Source organism: Hippocampus guttulatus, chromosome 21 (assembly GCF_054856545.1).
Source record: "Hippocampus guttulatus isolate MCC_2025c chromosome 21, RoL_Hgut_1.0, whole genome shotgun sequence".
In the NCBI taxonomy this organism is placed as follows: Eukaryota; Metazoa; Chordata; class Actinopteri; order Syngnathiformes; family Syngnathidae; genus Hippocampus; species Hippocampus guttulatus.
In genome coordinates, this window is record NC_141281.1 from 9,347,839 (window position 1) to 9,360,579 (window position 12,741).

At 44.5% G+C, this 12,741-nt stretch overlaps 1 protein-coding gene across 1 annotated transcript; it reads left to right on the plus strand.

The window, feature by feature from the left end:
- Window positions 1–750: 750 nt before the first annotated feature.
- Window positions 751–11,616, plus strand: tmtopsb (teleost multiple tissue opsin b). Its single transcript, XM_086101944.1, has 4 exons — window positions 751–1,219; window positions 4,586–4,914; window positions 8,495–8,728; window positions 11,073–11,616. Exons 1-4 carry the CDS (start codon window positions 826–828, stop codon window positions 11,337–11,339), a joined length of 1,224 nt encoding a protein of 407 aa, XP_085958070.1. The 5' UTR covers window positions 751–825; the 3' UTR covers window positions 11,340–11,616.
- Window positions 11,617–12,741: the final 1,125 nt, after the last annotated feature.

A 12,741-nucleotide genomic window follows, 5' to 3' on the forward strand; every position in this document is an offset into this window, starting at 1 on the left:
AGTACAACATGTATTTTAATGTATTTTGTTATTCATACACTAACCTAACTTACACGTTTAAATCTATTAGTATACAGCATTAAGTGATGTTAATTACGACAAATTTTACTTCTACATGCATGTATACCATTAAATTTTGCCTTATAAATATTTTTTTATACTCATACACATGTATATGTACCTTCGGGGGGGGGGGGTCGCGAGTTCGCGCGTTTTCGTTTATCGCGGGTGGTTTTGGGTCCCATTAACTGCGATAAACGAGGGATTACTGTAATTTAAAAAAAAAAACTGACCAGATTGAAAAATCATAATAGAAGCGGAGTACCATGCCAGTGAATGTAAATTCGTTGCCGAGAAATTTTGAGTCCACTCAACTTTTTTTTTTTATGTAGTGAGGACAAAGACCGTACTATATATATACCTTACTGGATTTGAAGGATATGGAATAAACGTTGAACGGCTTCCCGACAAATGTGACTGTGATTGGTTGCGCTGGCGACTGACTGGGGCGGGCGGGGGAGGGAGAGGTGTCGATTGTTCGCGGCTCAGCGGGCGATAAAAAGCGCAGTCAAGCGAGGAAGGAGCGAGCGCTCAGCAGGCGGAGTAGCCACCGCTGTCACACCTGCGCCGACACTCGAGTCGCTCAGCAGCCAAACGACCCCGAACGCCCCCCCCCCCCCCCCTATGCCGAGTCCGTGCGTAAAAGGAGTCGCATAGGACGCAGCCCGACGCGCGACCGTCCGCCTTCTCCTGCTCTTCCAGATGGCTTGATTGACCGAGCGAACCGGATGCTTGCCTACTCGGCTCGGATCCGAACCGGGCGACATGATCGACTCCAACGTGAGCATTACCTGCGCGCACTGCCCGACGGTGGGAGGCGCCGCCGCCGCCGCCGCCGTCGTCAACACTGCCAAGTACGAGGAGGTGTCCGGCTCCCCGCCGCCTCCGACGCTGAGCCCGACGGGTCACTTGCTGGTGGCGGTGTGCCTGGGCTTGATCGGCACGCTGGGCTTCCTGTGCAACTTGGTGGTGCTGGCCATGTTCTTGCGCTACCGGGCCCTGCGCACGCCCATGAACTTGATGCTGGTAAGCATCTCGCTCAGCGACCTGCTGGTCAGCGTGCTGGGGACGCCCTTCAGCTTCGCGGCCAGCATCCACGGACGATGGCTGATCGGACGGGCGGGCTGCGTGTGGTACGGCTTCGTTAACGCCTGCTTGGGTGAGAACAGCTTCACTTTTAAGTCTTTCCTTTTCTTTTTCTTTTTTTAAATCCACGAAGAAAACATGGCAGTGGAGAATTTCCTGCACAGGTGTTCGCTGCAAAAAAAATGGAGAAAAGTAAGCTTTTTTTTTTTAATCCACGAAGAAAACATGGCAGTGGGGAATTTCCTGCACAGGTGTTCACTGCAAAAAAAAAAAAAGAATGGAGAAAAGTAAACTTTTTTTTAAAAATCAATTTCTCAGTGAACACAAGGACGAGACTCACCTGTGCTCGGGTTCTGTAGTTTAAAATGCAGTTTGGTGTGAAGTCCTTTTGCCCTCAAATAATGGTAAAAAATTGAGAAATTAGTGTTTTTCATTCATCACGCGAAATTCACATTGTATAATAACACGTACCTGTACAGGCCAAATACAATAGTGTGGGAAAGTCGTTCCATGAACAATGCTAATGCCAAAGGACACTTTTTTGCCATTTGACAAGTTTACAGTGGAAGCCATAGTTTGGTTGAGGACTTGTTGCAGCATTTAAAATTTTTTTTTTTTTTTTTTTTAGAAAAAGCACATTTTTGTGTTTGTACGCAAACAGCAAATCTCATTCATCATTGATGCACATTTGTTCGAGACATGCAGTGTATTCTGAGAGGGCGTCATCAATCTAGTTTTGTCAACCAAAAACTGCTGCAGCGTTGACTTCATTTGCACTTATTTGAGTCGTGTTGTACACTTTTTCGTGGAATATAAGCAGAAAAAAAAAGCACGATGACATGCTGGACTGGCATTCAGCATGGCCATACACTAATTTGCTACACGGAGAAGCCTCTTTTATTTGCAAAGAATAATAGACTGCTAGTTTTCTTGGAAAAAAAAGATCAATTCTAACCCCACCCCAAGAAAAACAATGTCCCAACTGATCATGCAGTCATTGCACTTGAATGCTAACAAACCCCAAAACGATATATTCGCAACACAAATAATTAGAATCCATTACATTCAATTGTAATAAAAAGTGTAAAAACCAATGCATTTGTCAAATAATGTAATATGTAAGCAGGTAAGAACATGCGCTGTGACTTTTTTTGAGCCGAAAACCTTATGAAGTAATAAAGTATACCATTAAAATAAAAATAAAAAAGTCCATGTGCTTTAAATCAAAGCGTGACGTTTTTGGAACATTGCTGTCACCACACGCGTCTGTTTGCCGTTTTCTTGCACTTGTTCCTTTTGGATACACAAAAAAAAAAGTTTGGGAAACTGCTCACCTCCTAATTGCAGGAAGCAAGGCTCTTGTTTGTGCGTTTTCCAAATGAGAACCAAGTGACCGTTAATTGAGTGACGCCGCCAACTTGTGGCTCGTGTGTAAGATGTGCAACAAGACGGCAAAAAGAAGAAGCAGCAGCAGCAGTGGGTGGTGGTGCAGGAAAACCTGTGATTCATTAAGAGAACTGTCCACACATTGGACGCCGAGCCGTGATGAGGCCTTCTGTTGACTCAGCAGAGGGATGCTGGCCCCCCGGGCTGCTTCATTTAGCCCCTCCGGAAAGTGAGGCGAGGGCAGATGGGTTCTGAAAGAATTGAGATTCAGATGCAAAGCCCATTAAGCACTTTCATACACCAAGAATGATAACCTGTAACCTGATCACATGATAAGCTGTCCACTGTAGTGACCGCCGTTCCCTGAAAGGGTTAAAATTGACCCCAGCGAGGGATCAAAATGTGACGCGTTTCGAGTCGCTGCCAGCACCTGTGATGTAATCCCATTAGACACACCGGGAGGAGAAAGAATGAAGGACGTTCGTATGCGTCGGCTCAACTTGGGAGACTTTTTAGCTTTCAAATGTTGAGATGGGGCGTCGTGGTGCTGCGGCGCTCTTCATGCAGAAACAAATCGAAAGGTTGCCAACCAATTGCAGGGTGGGTGTGTATGTATGGGAGCTGTTTGGTGGGTTATTTGGCCTAACCTTTTGGGTTTCACGAATAACCTCAAAAGGTTGAGTTGGCCCCTCTTTGACCCAGTTTGGGTTATTTTTTACCCAAATAAATTGTACTGGATTGCTTCACTCTAAATGAGGGGTGTCAAACTCATTTTTTTGTTGTGGGCCACATTTTAGTTACCGTTTCACTTGGAGGGCCATTATGACTGAAACCATATCAAGAAGTCAAGAATAACTGTCGATTCTACTATCGTTTAAGGTCAAGGTCATGTTTATTGTCAAATATGCTTTATGTACGACATGCCGCATAGATGAAATTTCTTTCTCTCAGTCCTCAATGCAAACATGCTGTGCATTAAACACACACAGCTAAGACAAGATAGCAGCTAATGTAATGTGAACAGTATAGACAATATAAACAACATAAACAATGGCACTTTAAGTTACGATCATGAGGGGTTTGGGAACAATAAAATGCATAGGATATATCTTTTATGCATAACACACAAGAATTTAACATTTTGGTAGACATTTTAGAGAGGATCATGGAAGTTGACATGTTTGAGCTGCTTTCACGGGCCACATAAAATGAGGTGGTGGGCCAGATCTGGCCCTCGGGCCTTGAGTTTGATACAGTGCTTTAAATAAAAGCAATTAAAAATAAAATAAAAAAGGCTAAATTCGGTCAAAACGAAGCCGACCGTCAAATAAATAACTTCTTGAATTCAGCTGTTTCCTTTTAAAAAAAAAGTTGCTTTTGGGTTGTTTCGTGGGTTATTTGACCCACATTTGGGGGTTTAATGAAAACTGCAAAATGTTTGCCCAAATGTATTTTACAGTCTTGTTTCGCTCTACCAGTGAACAGTCGAGGCAAAAATAAACCAAAAAGGGCTTTTTGGATTCTAGCGTAGGGTCTAGTGTCTAGCATACAAAATCCGGTACGGAACCAAGGAAATACAAAAGAGCTCTGACCAGGAGGGCTGATATCCCACCGATTCTATGGAAGGGCTGGATCAGAAAGTCTGCGTCCTCAACCAATCAGGAGGCTGTGTTGACCTCTAATCAGAACGTTTGCATCCGAGTGTGGTCAAGGGGATTCTGGACAAACTCTTGAGCTCATTAGTGCTGATTGATTCCAATTTCTTTTTTGTCACTTCGGGCAATTTTCCCCACATGGGGATTTGACAATTGAATAATTGGCAGCGGAACAAAAGTAATCACCACGTTTGGTCATTTTGTCGTACACCGAGAACAGCAGCACAATCACTTCATCAGTCAGAGGTTGAATCAGACGTCAATTAGTTCTCCCTGAGTCTGTACCAAGTACCACTACAATTGCTTTTAATGGATGGAAAAGTATACGTGGGAAGGGGGTCCGAAGCATCATCTCCGGAGCGTGGTATGCCGAAGGTGATGACCTTTCTCCTTCTCAGGCATCGTGTCGCTCATCTCTCTGTCCGTGCTGTCGTACGAGCGCTACTGCACCATAATGGTACCCAACATGGCAGACGGCCGCAACTTCCGTCCGGCGCTGGGCGGCATCTGCTTCTCCTGGTTCTACTCCATGGCTTGGACGGTACCCCCCTTGCTGGGCTGGAGCCGCTACGGGCCCGAGGGTCCCGGCACCACGTGCTCGGTGGACTGGCGCTCGCAAACGGCCAATAACGTCTCGTACGTGGTGTGCCTGTTTGCCTTCTGCCTGGTGCTGCCCTTCGGCGTCATCGTGTTCTCCTACGGAAAGCTGCTGCACGCCATGAGACAGGTGAGGGCCAAACGGCTTGTCGTAAACCGGCGGAACATGCGACCTTGGTTTCAATGTGTCATTGAATCTCTTCGAAGAAACCGCCTATTTGGATTTCTATATGACATTTCGCCATTGTGTACAGGAAGTCTCATATTCATTGTACAGGAATGCATCTGTGAGTGGCTGGAGCCTTCCTCTCTTCAACCAGAGTATGAATGAACAAATGTGTCGTTAAAAAGATGATGCTCTGTGTGTTCGGAGCAACAAAAGTGAGTTCATCCCAAAGTGAAACTGTCCAAATCGTAACCGTCAGCACCATCTTAATCAAGTACGTTTAGTTCGGGTCTCATCGGACCATCGTCTGCTTGTCTTCAGTCAAATGTTTGTGGGTTTCTTGTGCCTCGTTTTTAGAAGAAAAAACTGAATGTAGCGCTAGTAGTAATATTACAGATTAATGATCATTTGGATTACCATTTGGCTTTTAGAAAATTATTTCCCCCCCCCCATGTTATTAGTTTTTGGGATGCAGTTTGGAAGAATTCAAACTTCAAAAGAGGAAGATGCTTGCTTGCTGAATGATCTCACGTTGGCCACCTTGAACTTGATCTTACATTCTGGCTAGTGAGACAACGCTAATCCCTGCCGGTTAAGCTTTTGTTGGTCTGACAAAGATTCCAATGTGAGGAATGTGTCTTTTTACTTGGAAGCGGATTACAGAGTTGACTTTGATGCGTTTGCAGTCTACGACCCATGGAAATTGTCCAAATATGCTTTCATTCATTTTTGCTCTCTTTGTATAACTAGCGAGTTCCGCGCCGAATGAATTTAACATGTTTGAAAAGGAAGTCTGGGTCATACAATTCTTATTGATGTCCGACCCTAACTTCAACTCAAGGGGTCTTAGATACTGTTGTTATTTAGTTCCCCACACAAAGATCAAAAACTGTCTCCTTATCTTAAGGCAACAGTCTTGAACTTGGGTCTTAAAACCGGACAATGATTTTAAATTGGATCGGCAGATTGCTGCTGTTGTTAAATCCAGCGTCTTTCATCTTGGGCAGCTGGAGAAAGTAAAGGCTGCCTTTGTCACATCTCGGCTGGATTAGCGTAAGGCACTTTACTTTGGAGTCAGCCAATCCTCCATTAAGCATCTCCAGTTGGTCCAGAATGCTGCTGCTCGCCTCTTGACTGGTACTCGTAAGAGGGAGCACATTACTCCTACTCTGGCATCCCTTCACTGGCTCCCTATAGATTTTTGAGTTCTTTTTACGATACTATTATTTGTTTTCAAAGCTTTAAATGGCCTCCCTCAGGACTGCGGCGCGGACACTATTAAAAGTACAGAGAACTAAGCGGAGACTGAGAGGGGATCGAGCCTTTTTTGTCGCAGGTCCCTTGCTTTGAAATGAGCTTCCACTGAATGTTCGGCAAGCCCGCTCGGTGCCCATATTTAAAACTCGCCTTTTATGATTTGTTCAGCACTTTGTATACAGCGGTGGTTGTTTTAAAGCGCTCTATAAATACAGTTGAGTTGAGAAAAACCAACAAAACACCCTATGAGAGTTTATCTACGGGATTTTAAAAAAATAAGTAAAAAACCATGGCATCTTCAGTGATTTTTCATGTACATTTTTTGTCCTTCAGTAAAACGTAAGCAAACTGTATTGACAACATTACTTGGTACATTTGACAAATGTGTGCAGATGGGGCATAATTGAGCCAAATATGAAAGTAGCTTCACATAAACTAATATTCTAATTAAGTGCTTGATGAGCTGTGAATATCGTTTGGGGGCCATACGGAATGTAATTATTTGTTCATGAATCGTCTCTGGCACCTATGTGGGCCACATGAAGTCAATTATTTCCTCCGAGGAAAATGTGACGCAACGCTTATATATTCTGAGCGATTGCGGATTACTGCCGAATGTTTTGGGGGCTTTATTTTAATTTGCGTTAAATGGATAAAATGCCTTTGCTGTTTTATGTCCCGAAAGCTATTGGCTGCACACCATGTGGTGTACTGCATGTAAACAAGAAGCAGATTTCAACTTCATCAGATAAGCGCCTGCCTGTGGACAAAATATGAGCAGATTAGAGGGCTGTACTGTCGATATACACTTTTCTAGGTCGATTCTTGCAAGAACAGACTTAGATTTGTCGTCTTCAGTGGACCTTTCTCGTCAGGGCGTCAGATGACATATTGACATGGTCAAATGTTGCTAAAATGGCGGTGGAGGTCTAAATTGCCTCGTTTGTCTGAACACATCCAGACCGAAGGGAGAGCGGAATAACAATACCAAGCCGCTGATTTGTTGATGGAAACTTGCGGGCTTTGAGGCTCATTTGAAGCCACGGTGTTGAACGGCCGAATTAACTTCTTTTTTTTTTTTTTTTGATAAAGCAATTAAAAATATGGCTTCAGGTCATGTTTGAGGCTTTTATTCATCAAACATCATAACCACACAGTAGTCAGTCTTAAGCCACCAAAAGGCATCGGACTGCCACCAAAATTAGTTAGTTTGAGAGCTTGTTCAGTAGTTTGTGAGTTAGTTCGTGGTTTCGTTCGTCTGAGTTGAAATTATTACAGAAGAAGACATACCATTTGATTTGAATACTGTCACAGAAAGCCCTTTCAACACAAATATGGCTGCTAGCTTAGCCAGCCACCCAAGATACGGATATTTCTTGTCGTCTTATTTTTTTTTCTCCTATGCACGTTTATATCCGTTATCTGTTTGAAGTATGAGCTATTTTTCATTTCAGTTCATATCTTAATTTTTTGTGTTCTTTGTCTCCATTGTCCACTGCTTGAGCGCGATAAGACCGCGCAGACAAAAAACACCTTGCCTATTTTAACATTTTTTTGGTTCTGTACTCTTTGTTCATGAACTTGCTGTGAGGGATTTTCTGCTCTTCGGCACCATTGAAAACAAAATGACAACAATCTCAGTTGGATTTGTTTGCAAAAGTAATTCACAGAGGGTTTGTGGTGAATGGGAACAAAGGTGCTGGGCTTGAATTGTTCAAGGATGTGTTGTTGACAGTTGATAACTTCATTTTGCATAAAAACGTGGTTCACTTAAATTATTACCGTCTGTAACCACTGTGATGAATTCATGAAGCACTTACAGGGTTTGTCCAATTTAAACACACAACCATCTGTTGATATTTTGTTGTTGTTTGGACTGAAACTCGGAATGTTTCTGCTTCTGGACTGTTTGCTTTTCTTTGTTGTGCAGCAATTATTTGTCCATCAATCAATCGGTGGCGCGATCCTCTGCCCTGACTCGGATCGATTGTGGCCACTTTTTAATCGCAGCGAGCAGCATATTGGCTCCACTTGTACCGGGCAATTTCCTGGGAACACTAGTCAACAAATTAACCGGAGATAAATCAATTCAATGCACAGAAAAGGACGACGAAATGCCAATTACACTGGCAGGCTATCCTGAGGCGTCCTAAACAGTCAACCACGGTGCTGACCTATTATTTATCTTTTTTTTTTGGGGGGGGGGATAATTATATCGCTATACGGTCCACTTTTTCTGACAGTCTTTACGAAGAAAATGATTTGGTTCCGTTTGCCCTCCTTCCAGGTGCGCAGCGCTAGTTCAGTGGTGACGCGGCGGCGAGAGCAGCGAGTGCTGCTCATGGTGGTGACCATGGTGGTCTGCTACCTGGTTTGCTGGCTGCCCTACGGCGTGGTGGCCCTGATGGCCACCTTCGGCTCCGAAGAGCCCCTCAGCCCGGAGGCCAGTATTATGCCCTCGCTGCTGGCCAAGTCGTCCACCGTGGTCAACCCCTTCATCTACATCTTCATGAACAAGCAGGTGGGCTCGTCGGTAACCTCCTTCACCTATAAGTACTGTTTTGGGTCAAATCTGAGCAACACCAATGACTGAAATGAATTTCCCTCACCTGGAAATGTTGATGACCAAAAATTCACAACATTTTAACCCTTTCAGGGGGAGCGGTTACTACAGTGGACAGGTTAGCATGTTATCAGGTTACAGGGTGCATGAAAGGGTTAATTAGCTAAGAAATAGCACCGGTATTCATCCCACCGAACAATATAAGCACATGGCAGAAGCTAAGCTCGGCTAAGGTTCAGCTAGCCATTTGCAGGCCACATGGTACCCCGTTCAATGCCAAGGACGATTTTTGGAAATGTTTTTTTTTTAAGAATCCAGGCATTCAAACCCAACAACGGCCTTATGTAATTTTGAATAAAAATTCACGTGGTAGGGTGAAGAAAGGTCTGAAAATGGCACACGCCATACCGTAGCAAGCCAAGCTAATTGCTACGCTAAAAGCTAAAGCTAGAGTATCATGAAACAAACACCTCAACATTTTTTTTTAAATCACAGGAGTTTAACATGTTAGCATTAGCATATTGGCTAGAAATACAAATATATTGCAAGCGATTACAAGAAATAAAAATAGATGCGGCAATCAACAGTTCGTGTCATGGTTGTCATAACTGAATTGATTGCTTTGAGCTATACTGTATGTGTTGTTTTTCTTCTCTTTGTGTGACATAATTGTGTGTCGTGTCCATTCATTGTGCTGGTCAATCTTTCCGTAATCTTCGCACTGGCCCAAATTCCTGTTTTCATATTCCACGAGAGACCTTAAACTGCGTGTATCCACCCAGCAATGGATTTGTCTTGCGAAAGCCGGCCTGGCTCTGCTGCATTATTTTTAACTGCCGTGACATTTCGACAATTTTCATACATTCGCATTTCAATACATCTCTTTGTCCAGATTGTACTTTTAGTGGAGGGGGGTGGGTGGAAATCCCAACAACAAAAAGTCTGCTACCAGTGGCGTTAAAGGCGCTTTACAGAACATTTAAAATACTACGTCCAAGAAATCAGAATACTGAACCATAGCTTTTGTGCGCTTGCTGTTAAAGTATCATTCCGACCCTGGCTTAAAAGAACTCCATCCTTTTTCGATCTTTTCTTAATGAAGCAAGATGCAATATTCGCTATTTTATTGGGAGTTCTGGGAATATTTCATCAACCTCAACGTCACTCGGCGGGCGGCCGCTATTTTACCGATTTTTTTTTTTTTTTGCACTGCGCGCGGCGTGAGTCGGCAGATCAATGGGAGGCATTTGCTGGCTTCTGGGGTGGAATTAACAGGCATTGCTATTTATTGCTGGACTTTGGACTGCTGTATGTCTGGCGGATTTGACGTCGGCGATCTTAATGAGAAAGCAGACTTATTTATAGACAGGGGTGCAGTTCGGCGCGCCAACAAAAAAAAGCAAAGTACAAGACCCATAAACGGAACAATATATAATTTTTTTCCTCCACATTTCATTCTCGATTTTCGATTGATGGATGTGACCCGGACTCGAAAGGAAAAACGAGGCGTGAGCCAAAGAAAAGAGCAGATGGAAGGGAACAGACGTACAACAGATGAAAGGAATATCCGCAGATAAAAGTGCATCGGTAACTTTTCTTATCATCTCCGGAAAGAGAGCAGATTTCTGACCTTTTCTCGCGCCGCAATTTCATCTCTTTGTGTCTTCCATCACCTCACTTGATCTCCCGGCTTCTCTCCCGCCTCTGGGGGCGTGGGGTTTTTTTTACTTTTGATGAAAAGCCGACCGGCCGACATTCGGGGGTCGGCGCTGCGTGTCGGTTTCAGTCTTCAGTTCCTCCCAGCCCATCAATATGGCCGCCATGCGTTGAGGCGAGTTGAAGACTTCAATCGCCACACAGCACGTCGACGTCCGGAACCGCCGTTGAAAGTGCTCGACCAACGAATCAATTTGGAAGAAGCTTTGGCATTCCCAATCAAAGTCACGCCTCGCCCGGGGGAAACAGAACACACGACCCCCGCCATCCAGAACAACAGAAATGAAATCCTAGTACTTACGCGGCCCCCTGGGGAAATGTAGTAGACTTCAAGTATACGTGTGGAACAGGAGAGTATACTAAGTACACTACATTTATCCATGGGGACTGCCGAGACAACTTGAACGCATCTTTTGAAGCCTTCCGATGCGAATTTCGTATCTGATGAGGATTTCTGTATCGCTGCCTGCTGTCGTCAATTTCGAGAGGTTGAGTTTGGCTGATATGAGCCAGGCACTGTTTTCTCGTCGGTGTCAGAGATTCAATAAACTGTGTACCAATCGCGCGCATGTGTGTGTGTGTGTAGTTCTACCGCTGTTTCAGAGCCTTCTTCCGATGCTCTGCGGTAGAACGAGGCTCCACCCTCAAGACCTTCTCCAGGGTGACTAAGATGCTGCGCAGCGTGCAGCCAGAGCTCGGCGATCGCCACGTGTCCGCCGCCGCCGCCGCGTCCTCCGCTCACGTCACGCCGCAGTCCGTCCACCGGTCCTCCGAGCTGGACAGTCGACCACCCGGCCTGACAAACGGTCCGAAGCCCAAACTGACTCTGGTGGCTCATTACAGAGAGTCTTGACTGGAGATGGTTTTAGACTGTGTGACTCGATTTGGTCTTCTCCAAACGTTTCCACGTCCAATTATAAATCCCATCATATCTCAAACTTTTTTTTTGTGGATGTTCGATGAGTAGCCAGAAAAACTGGACTTGAACCCAGTGTGACTTGAACACAAACTACCATTGGCAATTCGTATCCACATAAGAATACAAGTGTTTCCCAGAAGATCTTCTCCGATGAACATTCCGATGAAGGATACGACTCGGATGTAATAAAACTTTTGTTGGTTGGTGTACACTTTGTGGACAAATGATTGAAATCTACACGGCTGGTACGCTAAAAGGTGGCAAAGTGATGAATCGTACATTGTTACTCACGACAAAAGCCTCCCGTTTGCCAAGTTGTGTAGCAGAGACGCGGCTGCGAGCCAAAAGGAAGCCGTAATCCTTCTATTGACGTGTTAGCATCATGCGTGAAAGCACCTTGAAGACACATGTTACCAAGTTGCTCAATTCGTAAAAAGCTAAACTTGTGCAGACATGTCAGATGTTTTCGAACAAGTGTGAAAGAAAGCTACAATCCTTTTCATTTTCATATTAGCAATGTACAGTCACGACGCTAAAACCTCTCCTTGTGCCTTTTTTTATTTTTATTTTTTGCAGTTACATGGGTCTGATATTTTTTTTAACGTTTGCTCATGACCCTTCGTTTACAAAAAGAAAGCCACTTTCCTTCAACTAGCACACCTGTTAGCACAGACGGAAGCCAATGAAGCTACGAAGCCACAACGCTCGATTAGCATGTTAGCTAATATGACAACGCCCCCCCACCCCCCCGACTGACAAACAAGCAAGCCCGTTTGTTTCCAAAAACCTTTCGAGCCATGTAGAGAAGCAGGGCAGAAAAAAAGTGAGCTAAATGAGTTAAGCGAATGTCTCTGAAAATACGGTTGCGCCAAACACGGCACATGATAAAACGTGATGGTGGCTGAGAATTTCTCACCGTTTTTCCTCACTCGCCCTCCGTGGCGCAACTTATTATCCGAGGCGTTATCCAACAGGAGCCGAAGATTAGCGTTGTGAACGCCGCCAAACAAGTCACGCTTGTCGAGATGGAAAGGGAATATTAACGTGGCGCGGACGAACAATGAGCTGAGGAGCCCCTCAGCTCAATAAATCGATAAAAGCAGCGATCGCTTCTTACATCGCAAAAGTCATACTCGCATGAGCCGCATGACAATGGCCAAACCTCCAGAGAAATTACAGTCAAAGTAAAATTTTTAATTTGGATGGCCTAACTGAAAAATATATATATAAAAAATAACATGTTGCAACTCTTCACCGCACACCAAGCACCTGAGCACCGCTCCGCACATCCACCAGAGCGAAAACCGAACCCTGTATTGCATTTCAGGCTCCGCAA